The sequence below is a fragment of the Magallana gigas genome, chromosome 2, assembly GCF_963853765.1.
Source record: "Magallana gigas chromosome 2, xbMagGiga1.1, whole genome shotgun sequence".
Lineage (NCBI taxonomy): Eukaryota > Metazoa > Mollusca > Bivalvia > Ostreida > Ostreidae > Magallana > Magallana gigas.
The window spans coordinates 39,697,474-39,720,066 of record NC_088854.1 but is presented as its reverse complement, the minus strand read 5'-3'; the positions used below and the strand labels follow the sequence as shown (position 1 = coordinate 39,720,066).

At 32.3% G+C, this 22,593-nt stretch overlaps 1 protein-coding gene across 11 annotated transcripts in view; it reads right to left on the bottom strand.

Annotated features, from left to right (window-relative positions):
- Positions 1-2,344: 2,344 nt before the first annotated feature.
- LOC105331478 (heat shock 70 kDa protein 12A) overlaps positions 2,345-22,593 on the bottom strand; it is a 31,993-nt gene continuing 11,744 nt past the window's right edge. For 2 of the 11 annotated variants that reach the window (XM_066076537.1, XM_066076534.1), the window contains 5 exons: positions 8,834-11,543; positions 6,950-7,342; positions 6,267-6,485; positions 5,229-5,382; positions 2,345-4,694 (listed from right to left, as the gene is read on the bottom strand). In XM_066076537.1, the coding sequence (XP_065932609.1) occupies positions 3,628-4,694; positions 5,229-5,382; positions 6,267-6,485; positions 6,950-7,246 (1,737 nt within the window). In that variant the 5' untranslated portion in view covers positions 7,247-7,342; positions 8,834-11,543 and the 3' untranslated portion in view covers positions 2,345-3,627. Of the gene's footprint in view, positions 4,695-5,228; positions 5,383-6,266; positions 6,486-6,949; positions 7,343-7,435; positions 7,588-8,833; positions 11,544-12,045; positions 12,198-13,331; positions 13,388-18,480; positions 18,649-22,593 lie in introns of those variants that run through there. The other 9 variants (XM_034444309.2, XM_066076539.1, XM_066076540.1 and 6 more) reach the window with 9 other exon arrangements.

Genomic DNA, 22,593 nt, shown 5'->3' with positions numbered 1-22,593 from the left:
GATTGAAAGTTTAATTTAATCTTACAAAAATGAATATACTCAAAACACGTAAAGACGTTTAATTGTATCTGTGCTCATGGCGCATAAATTAGCAAAGTGTATTCATTTAAGCACTGGATGCTTATTTTCATATTCATACTAATGTTTTTTTTGTATGAAATATAAGTGTATCATCGCTGTAAAGTCATTATATACGATCTCAGTCAGGGATATGAAACATACATGGGACAGCCATATATCAACATGTTATTTAGTACGCTTTTGCAGCTAAAAATATAGTGCCAGAAACTTTCTGGAGAAAAATCTTTTTGATTAAGGAGTAGATACAATTTAATGATTATTTTTCAAAAGTATAAATCAAATGTTTATGTCAGGTTGAACGTTTCATTTAATCTTACAAAAATAAAATTACTCAAAACACGTGCTGAAGTTATATTTGTGCTCATGGCGCATGCATTAGTAAAGTTTATTCATAGGAAATTGAACGTCGCAGATTTCCAATGCAAACATAGGGAAAATATACTCTGAGTGTAAATAGAACCATTTTAACAAGAGCTTGGGCTTTGGGTAGTTGTGTCAAAAGCAATGTGACGTAGGCCTGTCTATTTCATTGCTGGCCACTCACCCACGGCTCTTTGAAATCAAAAAAGATTTGTCTGGCTTTTGGGCCAAGATATTTCGCTTGAAACCACGCCAATTTTAACTTGTTTTGACACAAGAAATAGATAGCTACGTCCAACCGAAAGTCCAAGGTCTTGTTAAAATGGTTCTATAAGATAATTGCAATTGTCTGTGCGACGTTGTAGGTGCGATTCATAATGAAATTATTATGTCCGTGACAATTAAAATTAAGAATTACTTCTTGGACGGGGTACTATATTGTCTCTTTTCTTTGTATTGTATGGTGGCCGATTTCTGCCCCCTGCATGAAAGATAAATTATGTCAAAACGCAAGATAATTATGTCTACATGCAAGTTACAAATCTTTTTAAAAAATCTGATTTTTATATCGGTAAATTTACTTACGCACGCCCAAATCTGACATCATAGATGCATGTAAGGGGTAGAAATAAACCATCATAACTTACATTTTGACAAGTACATTTAGTTGTGTTAAACAGTAATGTGACGTTGGCCTGTCTGCTTAGTATTTCATTAATCAACAAGATTAATTTTGTCTGGCGTCTGAGCTAAGACCTCCGGAATCTATGCAAATTTCACCTGAAACCAGCGTTATTTTAAACTTTGTTTGATACAAGAAAAAGATAAATAGTTACATCCTACCGAATGTCAAAGGTCCCGTAAATAAAATGGCTCTATAAAGTTGTTGTCTTCTAAGTTTTGACCAAAGTACATACCGGTTTATATGTATATATCACAATAATGTATACATACCGTATATTATATAATGTACTTTGACTTTGATTTCATTACATCAAGTCATATTCATTCCAAAATTGTTCCTGATCTTTGGCATACTTATTACGTGATATATATATATATATATATATATATATATATATATATATATATATATATATATATATATATATATATATATATATATATATATATATATTTTTTTTTTTTTGGGAGAATGAAAAAAAATGCATCAAATTGTAGAAAATTTACACTCAAGCAGTCTCCAATGAATTTTACTATCCTATACACTGCCAAAAATTACATAAACATTATTCCAAGAACGAACTCAAGATAAAACTATACAATAGTCTACTGTGGAATAATTAGAATTCGCAAGGTTCGATTTTTTTTGGATTTCATATACATGTATTAAAATCCTCAACAAATAAAAAATAATAGATCATGCGGGATATAAAGGTGGCGACATTGCAGAAGAAATACATAACACGCGTTAGCGGGTTGCGTAATTTTTTTCTGCGATGATCGCTACCTTCTTAATCCGCATTAATCATCAAAGAAAGCATACCCATATTTACATCTTTCTTTAAACTAATTAATAGATTGATCGTAAAGAGTATGTAAAAGTAAATAAATTATTGTTAATGCACATGAATACATTACATGTTGGCCAAAAAAAAAATAGCCAAACATCTATCAGAATTTGAGTATGACATCATCATGATTATTCCGTGCAGTACGTGAATTTTCTTAGGTTGCTAAAAGTTTCGACCGATCAGTAAACTGATTAGAACTGAATGGTGTAGGTTTTAGCCTTGTGGGTATCTCCAGCGCTGTGAATTACAAATCGGTTATCTTGGGAAATAAAGGCAAAAATACTAGGTAGATGTAAATATAAAACAGTCGAAGTCTCACAGATAGTCCTACATGTAACAACTGAAAAATGGAACTGGCTGTTATCAAATACTGACAAAACTCATTTATAAGGTAAAGTAACATATAGCATAGAACATACTGGTAATAACATGTAGCACATACAGCAATCAATAATCATCATGAAGTCCATAAAAATATTCTATTGACCAGTTTGTTGAAATACATAGCTAAAAACAAACATGGATTCAATCTCTCTTCAGTTTCATTCAATTTTCCTCAATTCTACGTCATATATGACAAGAACATATTGGTATAACTTGCGGTACAGAAACGAAAACATACAGCAAAATTATTTATTAACAGCCTTGTGTGCTTTGTTAAAAACTTGAAAAAAAGTTGTTTAATTGTTTGTGGACTGGTATTATAATGGTCCAAAAATATTGTTGTTGCATTACACCTTGTTATTGTACCTTTATTAATACTTTGAAAGCTTTTAAGAGAGGTGAAATAAATGGTGTAAAGGCAGCTTAGAGTTGAAATGTATGGCACGCCAAATTCACAAAATGAGCTAATCGTAATTTCACATTAGTAAAACTAGGTTTTACTATTGTAAACTATAGTTTACAACAGAAAACTATATACAGGGTATAGTTAACGACGATAATCATATTTTACATCTGTAAATCATAGTTAACGCGATCATTTATGTTTTAGAAGTGTTAAACTATGACAAACACTGAAAACAGCCATTTGCGATTGCAAAACATAGTTTATCTGATAATTATAGTTTCACAATTGTGAAACTATGATTAACAACAAAAGTAGTTAACTAATGTAAATTATAGTATACAGATGTTAATCTATAATTATCAGCAAAATCTATTGTAAACGTTATCTACAAACAGATAAACATAGATTATCATTCGTTTACTATAGTTTACAACTGTTAAATATAGTTTTACAGATGAAAACTTTAATTAACAGATCGTTAATTATAGATGCGGTTCGTAAACTGTAGTTATCTGTCGAAAAACCTAATTTATCAATTGTGAAACTACATTCAGCTCAATTTTGTGAATTTGGAGTGCCATACAAATGTGGATAACTTCACTGCCAGTGGACAAAATGCCATGATTCCATGTAATAAAGCTTTTCTAAAAAGTTTTTTTGTTGGAACATCTGAATTTAAGAAAGAAAATAAATAAAATGTGATATTCATGGCGCAATATGATTCCTCTTTCATAGTGATAGTGCAAAATGATAACATCTGAAACTTAATCTTACAAACTTTGCCTGTTTGTAGAAAATCGTCTTAACTATATTCTAGGTTCATGTATTCTACTCACAATATACAACAATATATAACTCTTATCAATCTTTCAAGAGATCAAATATGACCTCACACTGTATTTTAGAATGTACGTGTTCTGCTTTAAATTTCAATTCAGTCTCTCCAAAAATCAGTGTCTCCACAATAAGCGTTTTAACTGTCTGCTTCTCTGCATTTAATGGGATTTGTAGACGCCCAAGCAGTCTGCACTCTGGATCATCTATAAATTTTGGGTCCATTTTATCTGAAACAAACACTCCGCATTCTAAAATGTTCTCTTTGTTATGCAGGGCTTGAAATATCTGGGACCTCATATACCCTGGCATGACCTTTTCTCCTTTGGTAACAATCTTGAGGAAGACATCCCGGCACCGTACTAAATTTTCAATTTCCACCTTTTTCTCTTTTGGATGAAACCCTTCCCTAAATTCGGGCCATGTCTGAAATCCATATGTATATCTTGCTGATCTACGCGAGATAGCATCTGGCACGTGGCCAAAAAAGACAGCACCCTTCAAAACAGCCAATCCAGCCTCTTCGGGTACAATGATAGAAACATCCCCGAATTGTTTCTCGATTGCATCCTGGACCAGTAAACATTCAGAAAAACCGCCAACCATAACAAAGATTCGAATATCTCTTGCCTCAGATTCCTGGATTATTTCATCAATATGTTTCACAATTCCATCAATAGTTTTCTTAAAGAAACCCCTGAAAAAGTCATTATTCCATACAAGCTTTCCAGTGTCATATCCTACATTATTTTTATGGGTATCATTTTTCTGAATTACTTCTTTGAAACTATTGACTCCATGAGACCTGGTGGACAATTTAACTAAAGTTTGTGGTATTGTCATTCGGGTTTTACCACTTTTCTCTGGAACAATTGTTCTTTTCTTAGATTCAAAACATCTCATGATATCCAGATAATCATCCATGTTTACCTTTTGGAATTCCTCCCAAACATTTTCCCCGACCAATTCTTTTAAAAAATTCATGAATCGGTCATCTACAGATTTTCCTCCCCATGGCCCTCCACTTGCTGGAAGAACTTCCTCCAAAGTGTTATCCTCACACTTTTGATGCACTGTTATGTCAGCTGTACCACCTAAGTGAAGAATGTGGAAAATGGACTCTCAATATAAAACAAATCGTTTGAAGAACAACATGAGCATTTGATATAATATTTTTAAAAACTTGTTTAAAAATTAGGACAAATTAAAACTAACATGTTAGGAAAACAAGTATAAAACTTCGATCATTGAAAGCTTGACAAAGAAGACATTTATAATATGCCAGAAAGGCAATAAATTATTGATGAAAAAAACAACAACAAAATGTCCATAGACTACACTGCTCACCTGAGCAACAGATTCTGGAGTACACACTACCTGTCTAATTTTTCTATGTAAATCTTTGTACTTAAGGGTAGGGTTATAATTATGAAGAGTTAAGGGCTTGCATGCGCACAGTTTAACAAAAAATTAAATTTATAGATGGATGCTTTCATAGTATTAACATTTTCGCTTTTGTAATTGAAAAAAAGTAGATTATTTCTTATACTTTAGCTCCTGTGAGCGAAAAACCGACAGTAGAAAACCAATCCCAAAATAATTTTTTATTACGCAAAAAAAAATCTTACCTCCTAGATCTATCACCATGTACTTTGTGCCTGGTTTTACAACACCCAATGATGGAGATAATGTGTCTTCTTTGACAGAATTTAAGTATTGGCAGTAGACAGATGCTGCTTCTGGCTCTAGAGCTAAAGTCAAGTCATCCTTTTTAATTCCCGCCTGTAAAAAAATACTTATTGATGTTTCATTTACAAACAACTAAATTTTACATCCACTTGGTATATGTTTCGGTAATTTTTTTAGAAAATCTATTGCAATTCATATAGAAAAACCAGTTTAAACCACTTTGAAAACAACCCATGCACTGCTTGTGAATAACAACATACAGATTTCATTAATTTTCAACAAGAGGGCAATAAGCCTTAACGTCATCTGAGTAGCAGATAACCCTTACACAAACTTGTGGAGGAGTCTCATATATGCATTTAATTAAGCTTCATTCTGCAGAATTGAAATTATAAAAATATGTAATGCAGACCACCTTCCAGCCTGAAATCTTTCAAAAAGGACTATAAAATTATAATTTCCGCTAAAAATTTCAAAGATCATAATATAGTGCATGACCTGATATTGAAAATGTGCAAGACTCTGATAGAATTTTTCCCCCCAATATTTGTTAACTTTCAGGATAGGCTTTATTGGAATATGTTTTTTAGAGATAAAACAAAACAAGGTGGCGAGTATATATGCTTGATTTAAAACAACCTTCCATCCCCCCCTCTCCAGGTGCAGACAGAAACACTCCAGTGGGTAATTTTTATGGGCACCAATGTAAAAGAAAAGGGAATATCCTCAACTAGACATGAACTGAAGACATTTCAGTTTAAAACCAACGCTCTACCTACTGAGCTAAAGGTTTAACCCATTTTCTAGTGCTAGCAGGAGCATGTCAGTTTTAAAAACAGAAAAAACCCCACTGTAAATATTGAAATCAACTTGTTGTAGCTAACAGTTGTTTTGTGATCTAATATCAAAATATTCAATTAATACATAAATATGAAAAAGTTGGCGGTTCCTTTGTGTATTTGTTTAATTTTTTTTACCTTCAGGGCAGCTTCTCTCATAAACATTTTGGCCTTGTCTCCCCATATAGCTGGAACTGTCAACACATATTCAATGTCACCATCCTGAGTGCCTAATAAACTCTTCTCTATCTGTTTATACAAATAATCCTTCAGACACTTGATACAATGTTGAAAGACCAAACGTGCTTCCAGAGCTTCGCCTGAGATATCGTAACACAGAATATGCCGTTTAACATCCTGTAAACCATTAGTCAACATTATTTAATACACAAAAACATTAGCCATTGGTCTGAAAGTTAGGAATTCAAATTAAAGTATCTGCCAGGTGTTTACAATTTTCAAAATGCATTTTACAGCCAAAAATTTACATTAAGTGTATAAAGAGAGAGAGAGAAAAAGAGAGAGAGAGAGAGAGAGACAAAGAGAGAGAGAAAGAGAGACAGATAGAGAGAGAGAGAGATATGAATTTTTCAAAGAGTAGGCATTTCTGGAAAAAGTTGTTCCAATGTCAATTAAAAGCCTCGTACATTTGCGATCCTTCATATTTGAGTTCTTGATAGAACTACTTTCGTTTTGTTTCTTCAGAAATAACATAGGAGGGAAGACGACATTGCACAGAGAGAGAGAGAGAGAGAGAGAGAGAGAGAGAGAGAGAGAGAGAGAGAGAGTGTGTGTGTGTGTGTGTGTGTGTGTGTACATACAACATCTTGATGAAGAATCATTTTAAATCTTTGAAAAAAATAGTATTCCTTGTGACTTTCGTCTGATGTCAATTCTGTGTATTTGTCCTCAGCCTCGTATCCAAAAAAAGATTCAGAAAAGTCCTTCTTCAAGAGGAGACAGGTAGGAGCCTTAGGAGAGATCAGATTTCCACCAGTCCATTGATTAGTAAACACTCGTCCCCATTCATTTTTTAAGGAGAAGGCATAACCGGAAAACGTTGTTCCAAAGTCAATTGCAGCAACCACAAGCCTCGTACATTTGCTATCTTTCTCCATATTAGAGATTCTGATAGATCTACTTTCGTTTTGTTTCTTCAAAAATAACACAGCAGGAAAGACAACATTGCATTACCAAGCTATCAATGGCCATTTCTAAAAAGAAAAATTTAAAACTTATAAATTTAGATAATATAAATATACGTTCAATTAATTATTTGATATTTTAGTTACTTAATCTATACTTACTATAGTATAACAACTTGCCTTTAAAACGCTAACAGACAATTTTAACAATTACATTTCGTGTGTTAAACAGTAATGTGACGTAGGCCTATCTACTTAGTATTTCACTGCCGGCCATTCAGCTATACCGCTTGAGAATCAACAAGATTAAGTTTGTTTGTCATCTGAGCTAAAACTTCCGCAATCTATGTACATTTCACTTAAAGCCTGCGTCATTTTAAACTTTTTGTGATACATGTAAAAAATACCCATCGTTACATCCTACCGAAAGTCCAAGTTCCTATTCATTAAATGGCTTTATAGAATTGCTGTCTTTAAAGTTTTGACCAAAGCATATACCGGTACACATGTATATATCACAAGTGTGGACCGTATATTATATTCTCTTTTGAGAAGTGGACAGGCATAGCTTACATCCACAGATGGATGTAGGCTATGCCTGTCCACTTCTAAAAAGAGAATACATATGTTATATAATGTTCTTTGATTTTATTAAATCAAGCCATATTCATTCCGAAATCTCTCTAGATCTTTGGCATACTGAAAACTAACTTAATTCGTGGATCATTATTCTAAATTACGACTATTTAAAATAATTTTCATGACTCTTTTTCGTTAAAAAAACTTTTATTGTCGGGATCACGACCAAATAATTGACGATATTTGAAATTTAAAAAATGGTTTCTAAAAATTGATTTTCAGTATCATTTTATCAAGTTTACAACTAAATGTCTTTTAGTATCGTTGAAAATATTCCAATGTATACATGTTCTGTTATAAAGGATTAAAAATCTCGAGCAGCAAGGGAAACAACTACTGTACATTTGTGAACACAATGTTTTATTTTCAAGTAAAAGACAATAAAAAATATCCTATTTTTCCTCATCACAAAATAATATAATAAAAATTATATCAAAGAAATATAAAATAATATGTATATATTTGGGAGACTGAAATCAAATGCAAGGCAAGAATGAACTTATAAAATGCATCACATTGTAGAAAATTTACACTTTAACAGCAGTCTTCAATGCAATGGATTTCTTTAGCTCATACTCTCCACCAATTCCATAAATATCATTCCCAGAACGAACCTAAGATAACCTACCGGGTATACTCGCAAGGTTCGATTTTTGTGGATATGAAATACATGTGTTAATATTCTTAATAAATGCAGGATATTAAGGTGGCGACATTGCAGAAGAAATACATAACCCGCGTAAGTGGGTTGCGTAAATTTCTTCTGCAATGATCGCTACCTTCTTAATCCGCATGAATCATCAATGAAAGTATATTCAATCTACTTTTTTCTTTTAAATAATTAATAAATTGATCGTAAAGAGTAAGTAAAAGTTTGCTAATGTACATCAATACGTTAGTTAAAAGAAATAGCCAAATCACCTTTTATCGGAATTCGAGGAGTCTGACATCATCATGATTATTCCGTGCAGTCCGTGATTTTTCTTAGGTTGCTAATGGTTTCGATCGATCATTAAACTGGTAAGAAATGAATCGTGTAGGTTTCAGCATTTTTGGTATCGACAGTGCTCTAAATTACAATCTGTTTTCTTAGGAAAAAGAGGCAAAAATACTCGGTAGATGTTAATATGAAACAGTTTATTGAAGTCTCACAGGTGGTCCTATATGTAATAACTAAAAGAATGAAACTGGCTGATAAATTGATTTTTTGATAATGATATTATCAATAAATGTAAAAACTCATTTACACAGGTAAAATAACATAAAACATAGAACGTACAAGAAATGACATGTAGCACAGACAGCAATCAATAATCAAAAGCACCATAAAGTCCATAAAAATTAGTATGAATGGACAATTTTATATTGACCAGTTTGATTAAATACTTCACTGAAAAAACCCCACGGATTCATTTTTTCTTTTATTCTATTTTTACTAATTCTACACCAAATAATGCAAGAGCATGACAACATTGCAATACAGAAATGAAAACGTACAGTAACAGGCATGCCGGTATCTCATTTCATACATCAACAATAAAACTGAATTTTCTTTTTGGGATTTTGAACTGCTATAAAAATCTTCTAATATAATATTTTCTATTAATACATGTAATGATTGTTCCTCTTTATTTATTGATTCTTTGAAAACTGTAAAGAGAGGTGAAATAAACGGCCAAAAGGCAGATTTGAGAAGAAATGTGGATAATTTCACTGCGAGTGGACAAAAAACTGTCATGATTATATGTGATAATTTATTAAAAAATATATTTCTTTTTGTTGGTACATATGAACAATAGAACTATATAAAATGTAATATTTAGTGATGGGAATCGTTGAGATCTTCAGAATCGATAATCGGTTTCTTGCAACTATTGATTATAATCGGAGGTTTTTATATTTTATAGTTAAGTGCTAAATAAATGCAATACACAAGACTTAGTTACAATGGGCAGACACATTACTAGGCTTTCGTATTTTAATTTACTTAATATTTCTATCCATAAAGATTTTATATTTAAAAAATTTTCTTTAGAAGGCAATCAACATCAATTTTCTTCAAACCAAAATACGTCCAAATTCGAGAATGTACTATATTCCCTGAGTAAGAATATGCCGTCCTATTTTTAAAGGTCGCGTCGTCAAGCTACCTATTTAGAGGTCGCTTCATCAAGAGAATATGGAGCTCGTCTGACATGTCAGAAATTTTCAGACCGCGTGCCTTTTTAGGGTTTAGAAAGTTCGCGTTTAGAGTATTCTGTTTATGATATGCGCTCGTTGAAAGGGAGAAAAACCTCAATCGATTAATCGTAATGAAACCTTTTTTGATCAAACGCTTAGAATGCGGTAACAATCGACTAGCTTTCGATTTTAATCGATGATAGGAACATCACTAGAAATATACATAGTGCAATATAATTCCTCTTTCATAATGTCATTTATGATAGTACAAAATAATAACTCCAGAAACTTAAGTAATCGTACAAAGTTTGCCTGTTTGAATAAAATAGTCTTAATTATATTCTACGTACACGAACACGTGTGTGTTCACAACATACAATATATAACTTTTATCAATCTTTCAAGAGATCCAAGATGACCTCACAATGCATACCAGAATATACATCTTTTGCTTTAAATTTCAATTGAGTCTCTCAAAAATCAGCGTCTCCTCAATTAGCGTTTCAACGGTCTGCTTCTCTGCATTTAATAGGACCTGTAGATGCCCAAGCAGTATGCACTTTGGATCATCTACATACTTTGGATCCTTTTTATCTGAAACAAACACCCCGCAATCTAAAAGATTTTCAATGTAATGCAGGGCTTGAAATATCTGGGACCTCAAATACCCTGGCATGACCTTTTCCCCTTTGGTAACAATCTTGAAGAAGACATCTCGACACCGAACTGATTTTCCTATTTCCACCTTTTTCTCTTCTGGATGATGCCCTTCCATAAATTCGGGTCATGTTTGAATTCCATACGTATATCTTGCTGATCTATGCGAGATAGCATCTGACACATGGCAAAAAAAAAAGACGGCACCCTTCAAAACAGCCAATTCAGCTTCTTCAGGTACAATGATAGAAACATCGCCGAAATGTTTCTTGATTGCATCCTGGACCAGTGAACATTAAAAAAAAAACAAAGATTCGAATATCTCTTGCCTCAGATTCCTGGATTATTTCATCAATATGTTTCTCTATTTCGTCAATAATTTTCTTAAAGAAACCCCTGAAAAAGTCATTATCCCATGCATGCTTTCCAGTAGTGTAATCCACATTATTTCTATGGGTATCATTTTTCTGAATTACTTTTTTGAAACTCTTGACTCCATGAGACTTGGTGGACAATTTAACTTAAGTTTGTGGTATTGTCATTCGGATATTACCACTCTTCTCTGGAACAATTGTTCTTTTCTTAGATTCAAAACATCTCATGATATCCAGATAATCATCCATGTTTACCTTTTTAAATTCCTCCCAAACATTTTCCCCAACCAATTCTTTTAAAAAATTCACGAACCGGTCATCTACAGCTTTTCCTCCCCATGGCCCTCCACTTGCTGGAAGAACTTCCTCCAAAGTGTTATCCTCACACTTCTGATGCACTGTTATATCAGCTGTACCACCTAAGTGAAGAATGTGGAAAATGGACTCTCTTTTAAATCTTTTAAAGAACAACATGAGCATTTGATATAATATTTTTTGTTATATTATGTGAAAATTAAGACAAATCATAACTAACATGTAAGAAAAACAAGTGTGAAACTTAAATGATTAAAAGCTCGTGAAAGAACAAATTTATAATACGCCAGAAAAGCAGTTAATAAAAAAAACCCCAAGATGCCCATAGACTACACTACTCACCTGGCTAACAGATCATTGAGCACAAATAACCTGTCTATTTTGTCTCTGTAAATTTTTATACTAGATGGTAGGGATATAATTATAAAGAGTTTGGGGCTTGCACTAAAATTTAAATTTATATCCATATGCTTTCGTTGTAATAACATTATCACTTTTGTAATTGAAAAAAGTAGATTATTTCTTATCCTTAAGCTCCCGTAAGCGGAAAACAGACAATAGAAAACCAATCTCAAAATAAATTTTTATTATGCAAAAAAATCTCACCTCCCAGATCTATCACAATGAATGAACTTTGTGCCTGGTTTCACAACACCTAATGTTGGAGATAATGTGTCTTCTTTGGCAAAGTATTGGCAGTAGATAGATGCTGCTTCAGGTTCTAGAGTTAATGTCAAATGATCTTTTTTAATTCCCGCCTGTAAAAAAATGCATATTGAGGTATAGCAGTGTGTAAATGTTTAAGACGCTACATACAACATTCAATCACAAACAATTGAATATACATCTAATTGGTATATATTTCGGTATTTCTTAAAAAATCTATTACAATTCATATAGAAACCAGTTCAAACCAACCCATGCACTGCATCTGATCATGAATAACATCATACATATTTCAATAATTTTTAAACACGAGCTCAATAGTCCTTATCGTCATCTGAGTAGCATATAATCCTTACACAAACTTGTCGAGGAGTCTCATATATGCATTTCATTTTCATTCTTGAAAATTATAAATTTGTAATGACGACCACCTTCCTGCCAGAAATCATTCAAAACGACTATCAAACCTATAATTTTAGCGAAAAACGTAAAAGATGATAATAGAGTGCATGACCTGCTATTGAAAAGGTGCAAGGCTGAAAGTGGATAATTCTGTCGGGCACCATTGTAAAAGAATAGGGGAATAACTAGATTTGAACTGAAGACCCTTCAGTTTAAAACCAACGCTCTATCCACTGAGATAAAGGGTTAACCCATTAATGAGTGCTAACAGAAGCATGTTAGTGCTGAGCCTATTACACACACTTTGCATTAGAAATGATTTTCTACAGCCAATTTAGGTCTGAATCTCTGCCCTTTCCCCTCACAAATATCTCAGGTATTTTTTTCAATTATGCTTGTATCTTTTTTAAAAAAATTATGTGTTCAATCCTCATTTTAAAAAAAAGTGTTTCTGATCTCAAAAAGAAAAAGAGAAGAACAATGAAGATTCAAAATATTACAAAATGCTAATATGGAATTAGAAAAAATCAATTTAAGTCAAAGTATTGTTTATCTAAATAAACAATAATACAAGTTTTTCCCCAATTGACCTTCAATGATTTTTTCCAATTCAAATCCAGAGGTCCCTTTTCAAAACAGGAGAAAAAGCACTGTAGATATTGAAATCGACTTGTTGCAAATGACAGTTGTTTTGTGATCTGATATCAAAACTTTAGCCTTATTGAGAGCAAAGACGCCATTGACTGACATCCATTGTAGTTAAATTTCAAGTATGTATATGAGAAAATTGGCGATTCCTTTGTTTATTTCTTTATTTTTTTTACCTTCAATGCAGCTTCTCTCATAAACATTTTGGCCTTGTCTCCCCATTTAGCTGGAACTGTCAACACATATTCATAGTAATACCATAATAACATGTAGCACGGACAGCAATCAATAATCAAAAGCATCATTAAGTCCATAAAAGTTAATATGAATGGACAATATTATATTTACCAGTTTGTTTAAATACTTAACTGAAAAAAAACCCACGGATTCATTCTTTCTTTTATTCCATTTTCACTAATTCTATACAAAATATGACAAGAGCCTGCCAGCATTACAGTACGGAAATGAAAACATACAGTAACAGGCATGCAGGTATTTCATTCCATATATCAACAATGGGCTAACTTTTTTGAGATTTGTGTTCTTTGTTTAAAACTTTAAAAAATTGTTTTTTGATTTTGAACTGGTTGAAAATGTTCTGAAATATTTTTTTCTGTTAATACATATAACGATTGTGCCTCTATATCCACAAATGAATGTTGGATATGCCTGTCCACCTCTCAAAAGAGAATACGTATATTATATAATGTACTTTGATTTCATTACGTCGTCATATTTTCCGAAATCGTTCTTGATCATTGGCATACTGAAAACAAACTTATTTCGTGAACTATTATTCTAAATTGCGATGATACGATCTTCTTCATTGAAAAAAAACTCCATAAAAGACCTTTTTTATTGTCGGGTTCACGGCAAGAAATATTGACGATGAGATATTTGTAAATTAAAAAATTGGTTTAAAAAAATTGATTTTCAGTATCATTTTATCATGTTAACAATTGAATGTGTTTTAGTATCGTTGAAAATATTTCAATGTATACATGTTCTGTTATAAAGACTGAAAATCTAGAGCAGCAAACGAAAACAACTACTGTACATTTGTGAACAATGATTTTTTTTTAAAGAAAATAAAATAAAAAATATTCTATATTTCTTCATCACAAAATAATATGATAAAAATTATATCAAAGAAATATAAAATAATATGTATATATTTGGGAGACTGAAATCATATGCAGGGCAAGAATGAACTTATAAAATGCATCACATTGTAGAAAATTTACACTTTAAGGTAATTATCCATACGTCACAAAACAACGTCTGACGTAATTCACGCGTTATTACGTCTTATCCGTGCCCGATCTAATTGAGACCTAACGTTAAAAGGTGTATTTCAAAACAAAGAAATCAAGCTGACATCGAAATTGATTCAAAACAAATATATCAAAAATCCTGACAACTGCAATCAATTAGGCCTACCGGGGTATTAATCAGCGAAATAACATGACTGGGTTCTGTCGATTGCGTTCTCGTTTTGAAAATATAACACGTTAGACCGCTTACTTTTGTCCTGCATAAACATCAATCCATTATAAGGTTGAATTTAATTCAATTCTTTGAACATTAATTCCTGAAAGTCCATAAACATCCAAAATGAAATCCTGACCGAGATCTATATTCCAGTGCATAAGGGAGATAAAAACACAAGGGGAAATAATTTGACCTATATCATCTTTATCCTTTTCGCTTAGCAACGAGCATAGATTTATTTTCCACAAAAAAACTGTTTTTAAAATTAAAATAATGCGCTGAAGAGAAGTTATTTCATTATAAGAACAGTCTTTAAAACCAGTAAAAAAAGTTTGAATAGAGGTTTTGTCTTGAAGGCATATATCAGGTAGTTAGCATTTCCACGCATGCGACTGCAATTTCTAAATACCGATCTCGATCCATAATACTTACCGATATCCAAAGAAACCATCTTTTGCGATTTAAATAATACAGATTAATCAACAGTTTGTTTAAATCATGTTTCCTATTTAACAATAATCAAAACATATTTTCTAGAGTTATGAAATAATAAGCCAATGCACAGTTTTTATTTTTACGGATCTTTTTTCAATATATATATTTTAATGATTTTACCAAAAATATGCCAATTGTGATCCTGAAAAGGCCGGTCCCTAGGGTAATTTTATTTCCAATTGATTAAGGGCGTTAAGGTTTAAAGAATATCAAAATTTTAGAGAATTCTGTACGTAAATAAAATTATAAGAGCTTAAATTCTCTTTGAAAATTTATTCATTTTATCTAATTTGTAAGCAGATTTATCTATTTTTTTTATAAATAAGCAAGTGTAACATAAAAAATTTTGTTTTTAAATAATAATTCCTTTATTTTACATAGGATATAAGTCAAAAAATGATTTTGTGAAAGTCAAATTTCAGGCTTAGGCTTATATTCTTTATGTATGAGAAAAGCGCCTTTTTCCGCAATCGGTTCTATTTTTAGCAACGGCCCTAGCTTTTATAATACCGATGGACCAGCCAACAGGGTACAATTTGATAAGAACATATCCTCAGATACACGTTTGAAAAATATGAAAACATTCTGTACGCATTTTATTTATCCAGTTGGGTATGGACCATTACCTTAACAGCAGTCTCCAATGAATTTCTTTAGATCACACACTCCACTAATTACATACACATTATTTCCAGAACGAACTTAAGATAAACTATGCTGCTGTGAAATGATTAGAATTTGCAAGGTTCGATTGTTGTGGATTTCATATACATGTATCAATATCCTGAACAATTAAAAAATACCTATTTTTTAATAAATGATATCCCCGTCGACCTGAAAAAATCAGCATCAACCATGCATATCTGACCACTGGCACTCATTATAGAACAGTTTAGTCTTCCTGTCCCTTGAAACCCCTAATTATGTAACAGATGGTATCATTGTGGTACTGTAAACATAAACAATTGTAAAATGAACCTTTTTTGCTTAATAACAAATTATTGCAAAGTAAAAAGTTATAAAAAAAAAGACTTTTGAGCCCTCCTGGCCCCTAATTGGAGTAGGGCCAGCCCCTTTATCTTGATATCAAATGAAAGATCTTGTAGATATAAACAATGTCATATTTTGTTCAACAAGTGTTCAGGAATTTTCAACCGTTCTAGAGATATCTGAACAAAATGTTTTAGGGGCCGACCCGTTTACTCCTTACCGGGGCCATGAACCAAAGATTTAAAGGTAGCATGTTGTTAATAACATTATTTTTAGCAACTTTTGTACTACATTGCTTTTTAAAATATTTCTTAGTTTTAAATATAAATGCTCAAAGTTTTGGTCTTCTGGTCCATAGAAACCCCCAATTAGGTAACATATGGTGTATTATGGTACTGTATAGATAAACAACTGTGTACAGTGAACATTTTCGTTTGTATAATTATTAACAAATTATTACTCAGTAAAGAGTTATAATAAAGAGACTCTAGAGCTCTCCTGCCCCCTAGTGGACCAAAAGGTCCTTAAAATTTCCCAAAATCGTCAAAATATCAAACCGGGTGACGTAATCAACTCAAAATTGCAAGTACATTTCATGTTCTATCATTCATGTAAAAGGATGACTGCACCTAGCGCCGTCTTTTGAGTCTTTTTCGGTCGCTTCTGTTGCGTTTATTTCTTAGCTTTATATCACTTTCGTTTATTTTATTAAAGAGTCTTGTCAATTTCCAACTTAAATTATGATTTTAGACTGTGCTACAATAAACTCATTCTATGTTTTCCTCCTTAAAACTTTCGAAAAAAAAGAAGAAGAGAATTTTCGTTTATATGACGTTGATCTACCATAACATTGATATTAATATATATTAGAGGTGGAGTTGACATTATCAGAATGGTACTAAATTTGGACTAACATGAATAACAATGTCATTTATAAAAAAGAATATGCAATCACTCTTTCACCATAGCCCTTTCTATTCTTTATGGTACAAGTATACTACTTACTATGGTTTTAACAATAAGACCAGGCCCATTTAATTAAGGTGGCTCTATACACCCACAGTTTATTCAAATTTTCAATAGAAGACCACAAAACATATACTTATCAAGTATTAAAATGATGATAGGGATACTATATGCATTTTTAAAGAATTTTTTTTAATGTTTTTTCGTGTTTTTGTAAAATATTTTTTAAAAAGACAGCTATCAACAAATTGAGAGAAATTTTTTGTCATATGATGGATGTTTCCTTCGGACACATAACAAAAATATAACACTTCTCAACATTCAAAAATGTTATCATTGCAATTTTTTTAGTATTTCCCAAAAAAATAATTTTTCATATTTTCTTACTCTGTTGACAAATCATCTGAAAAAGTTGCTTGATGCTATTAGCAACTGTATTTTAATAAATGTGACATAAAAAATTGAATGAAAATCATTGCACATAAACACAAAAAATATTTTTAAATTTTATTTGGTATGAAAGTTCCTCAGGTAAGGGTTATCGTTCCTAAGTCCCAAGACCCAAACACCTTGGGGACTTTTCATTTCTGAGTTGAAAAAAATTTCCTAAATATAATGTTGGAATGATAAATACATACATATTTCATTATAGGCCTGTACAAGTGAATATATTTGCTTTAATGCAAAACTAAGTCAAATAAATAAAGGGGAAAATTGACTTGGCTAATAGGATTCATGTATCTCAACCTGAGAGAAATTCAAAGCAACCCTCCCATACCCTTAAGGTGTCGATATTAATGTGCATTAAAGTATATTATAATTGAAGTATGTTCACCGGTTTAGAATTTTCTTTCACAGTATTCAACCAAAAAACGTTTCAGAAAATTTGGAAAGTTAAAAAATTTATTGTTCTCAACGGGAAAAAAACTCATGACCTACAGTTTTGTAGTGAACCCACTAACCCAATGCGCTACAGTGGAACATATCAATAATGGGAAAGAAACTATTTAAAGAATTATACTTGTTTTTATTGTTTATTTTTATAAATAATACCACACAACGTGAAGCTGTCACATACCACATTATTTGTAATTAAGGAATTTTCGCATTATCAAATTAAATATATTCATTTAACAAATTTTTCAAAAGAGCGGTCCCCATACAATTTGCCTCAGTTTAAATCAGCCAGAACAGGAATTGCATGCTACCAGATTTACTTTTTTGCGTACTGCGTCATAAAAAAGTGGTGTATAGAGCCACCTTAAGTACAGAAGACTTTCTATCAATGCTTGACAACTTAACGTGTTCGAAAATCTTGTCTTAGTTAGCACATAAAATTCTACCTTACACGTCATTGATATAATTTTGCATTCACAAAGTTACCTGAGGTGAGAAATCCCGTGGTGAAATATGATACTCAACATGTATCAACCCTTGGTTACGACAGGGAAAGCGAAAGTAAGAAGAAGCAGTTTTTCTCATTTAAAACGTGAGCATATGTTTGTCTACTACTCCCCTCGACATAACTTAGCTACTACTGTTAAACAGAGAACAATAAACAAACATGCGCTGACTATATAAGATGTCGGTATAAATGTGGGCGTCCTCATTATCGTATGGAGATTCAAGAAATCATGATGACCTCTGCCTATGAAAACACATTCGTACTTGGTGACACCATTCTTTTATTTAACGCAATTACGTAAAGTTGTAATTTGGATGCTGACCATTTCTGCAATTGAAAGAAAATTGTTCTTCTTAAAGATTATTTTCTCGCAAATATCTCATGTTCTTAAGTGCAGTCATCTTTCGGTGAAAATCGGTCAAATAGAGTCTGAGTTATAGCGCTCGACATATGTCAGAGGAAAAGTTATATGACATGATCTCGTTGTGAGCAACAAGGAGGTCTTCCGTCTGATTTTAGAAGGCGAGATACATTTGTGACATTGATTTTGCTATTTAACGGCAATTTAAATATGATTTGAAAATAGAAGAAAAGTGTCTTAATTTTCAGGACCAGAAACTTTTATTTCAGATGTTAGAGCTTTGGTTGGGCCCCCTCTTGGCCCGTAATTTGAGGGACTATCCGCTTTTTCTTGATAATACATTAAAAAAATGTATACATGTACTATTAAACACATTTTGCTCAACAAGTGTTATGTGATCCTTCTGTTGTTATTCTTTAGACTTTTGAAATCATAAGTCAGTTCATGTTTTGTGATATTTATTAAGCACAGTAATCGTATAGTGGTCTAAAATCAATCTTCAAATTATTAATCAAATCATAAGCATAAAAATCAGTAAACAGAACTAGAGCAAAGCTCGTTGCAAAGCAACGAGTGGGTTTTCCGCTAATGTCGAAAGTAATGCTAGAAGTACCTCTAAGAAGCAGTGTTCTTAATCTAATGACAAAAGTAACTTAAGTACAAAAAAGATTTTAAAAATCGAATGATTCTTGGTACGACTTAACAAAATCCGAATGGTTTTAAGTACAAATTAACAAAAAAACATAAACATTTCAAGACCGAGTTAACAAAAAAATCCGAATGTGTTTAAGTACCACTTAAGAAATTTGACTTCATTTTAGGTAAAAGTTAACTTTACCTGGAACTAACATCTAATTTCTTAACCCAGAATGCAAAATTAAAATTTCCGTAAAAAATCAATTTTGTTTAAAACATAATTCTGAGCAACATTTCCTCTACACTGCTTTTCAAAGGGTTGACCTTTCATAGGCCTACTATGTGCTTGTTGTATCATCAATTGTCAGAAACTTATCGATGTATAGTTTACTTAATTTTATTATTCCTCTGTGAATATTTTTATTTGAAATTACTATGAACCAGACAACATTGAAATGGTGAACATTTCAAAGGGCCCCGCTGATGTTATTTAAGAGAATTTTGCTTTGACCTTGACCTTTAACTTGAAATTTTTCCAGCTGGCATAGAACTTCTAATTCAATTTCATTGCCCCTAACATACAGGCATTTTTGTTCAATCTGACCAAGATTAAGCATATCCAGGAAATAATCTTCTGTCTAAAACTAATTTTATTAAGATCTGCTATGACCTTCACATTGACATGAATCAAGGTCACTGCATGCCATTAACCAATAAGCTCTGTTTAGGCAAAATATTAGCCAATTAGGGGCTAAAAGGAGAGTACATATATGCTCTTAAAATATGGATTTTTGAGTGATCTGATATGACCTTGACACTTGATCTACAAATATCATTCGAGGTCATTGCATATCCTTTGATTAAAGGCATCATGTGGGTGAAGTATGAGTCTGTTTGGAGCAAAGGGAAATAAGATGTACTCCAGACAAGGATTTTTTAAATATAATTCTGCTATGACCTTCACAGTTTACCTTGAAAATAGGTTCAAGGTCACTACACACCCTTTACTCAAAAGCTCTGCGTATGTGAAGTCTGAGCCAAATAGGGGTTAGTAGAAAGTATATATGCTCTGAAAAAAGGATTTTTGCATGATCCGATATATTTCACCCTTTACCTAGAAATTTCATGCAAGGTCACTGCTCATCGATTAACGATAGAGACAGTCTGTGAGTATTAGCCAGATTGGACCAAAGGGAGAGAAGATATGCCCCAGACAAGGATTTTATATATGTAATTCTACTATGACCTTAACCTTATACCTAACAACATGGTTCAAGGTCACTGCACATCCTTAACCCAAAGGAACCCTGTGGATGAGGTATGAGCCAGATTAGGCCAAGGGGAGAGAAGCTATGCTCCGGTCAAGCGATCTCGGATGGACAGACGGACAAACTGATCACTAGAAGGCGCCCACACAAACTAATGCTTTTCTATCTAATTTGAAATAGTATCCATGCTATCTGCCCATGGTGAATAGTCATCAAAACCATTCATCAGCAGAATTTGATTTCCCTCCTTTTTAAACTCGGAACACCTCTGACCTAATCAGATCACTGCAATACAAAGTTTGATAACTCTAATTTGTTTATCATCAAGAAATTCTGCATCGCTGACAAATAAAGTTTTATTCGGAATAATAATATACCAATTAACTGACTATTTGGACAATAGCAAGTTTATTGTCCCACCCCACAGCAACTATTTCCCTTGGCTTTGCCTCATAAAATAGTTGCTGTCTTGGGGGACAATAAACTTGCTATTGTCCTCATACCTAGTAGATACTAAATAGGCATATAATATCCCATCCATCTCCATTTCATGTTATATAACCTCCCGTTTGTAACCTTCAATTTCACTGTGTAAAGTCAACACAACAGTCAAAGCCGCAAGTTTCACAATTTATTACTGCTTCTCATGTACTTAAAATTAGGGGCCTTAATATTGCTTTATACCAATTCCAACAAGAGACATCCCATTAACTATTGATAAACATCAAAATTCATTTCAGGAATCTACGCAACACTGGTAAATCTTCAAGTACAGTCACTATCAATTTTACAAAAATATCGACGGTTCTTTATCCGAAACTGTTCCTTGTACCTTTAACTTAGTACACTAACATTTTATGAAAAGACGGTTTGTCTTAGAATAAGAAAGCTAATGCAATTCTGAGAAAAAGAATACCACATATTGCAAATTCCATTGAGGTTTAATAAAAATATGGCCATTTAAGTGAACCCCCCATTTCCAATTTCCATTAGTAAACACAGATTTACAGGGTTCTCCATAGTAAAACATCTTTACCTGACCTTTTAGAGGTCAATTGTTGTTCAACCACCTTTAAAAAGAAACCTTATTCAATACAACATGCATCTACATTATATAATCATGAAAAAAGCTTCACATCACTTAGAAATATCCTTACATGTATACCCCCCCCCCCCCCCCATTCTTTTGATTTTCATAAAAAGTCATGGTTAAAAATGTTTTACCTAATTTTATGAAACTTATGGCAATTTCCTTGAGTCATTTCTCACACATATTTGAAAACAATCATCAATGATTCTAAAATTTGATCCTAATTATTTGTTTATTTTATGATTTACACCATTTTAATTAACAAATAGACGGCTGTCCTGCTTGTGATTTCTTGTTTTTATGAAAAAAAGTAAGCTAACAATCATATTTAGTGAATATCTAATCTATTTTGATTTCTAGTCTCCTTCTATCCATGCTAAAACTGTAAGATACAACCTACAAGTTAGACATCTGCCTTAAATTAAAATAAAATTCCAACACCCAGGTAGCTGGAGACAGAGTTGATTTCCATGAAAAATGTTCAAAATTTGACATGTTTTTCTCCTTTTTTTATGCATATATACCTTAGAAAGGTAGAAATAGGTTGTTTCTTGTTCATTTCAAAAGTAATTATCATAGCAGATGTTATTTCAAAGTCAAATGTACATTTACATATCCTACATGTAATCTTAATGCAGACAATTGGATGGGGGGGGGGGGTTCAATTATGTAAACACATCTAAATACCTTTATAAAATAAAAAATAAAGGAAACATAATTGCATACTTTTATTGAA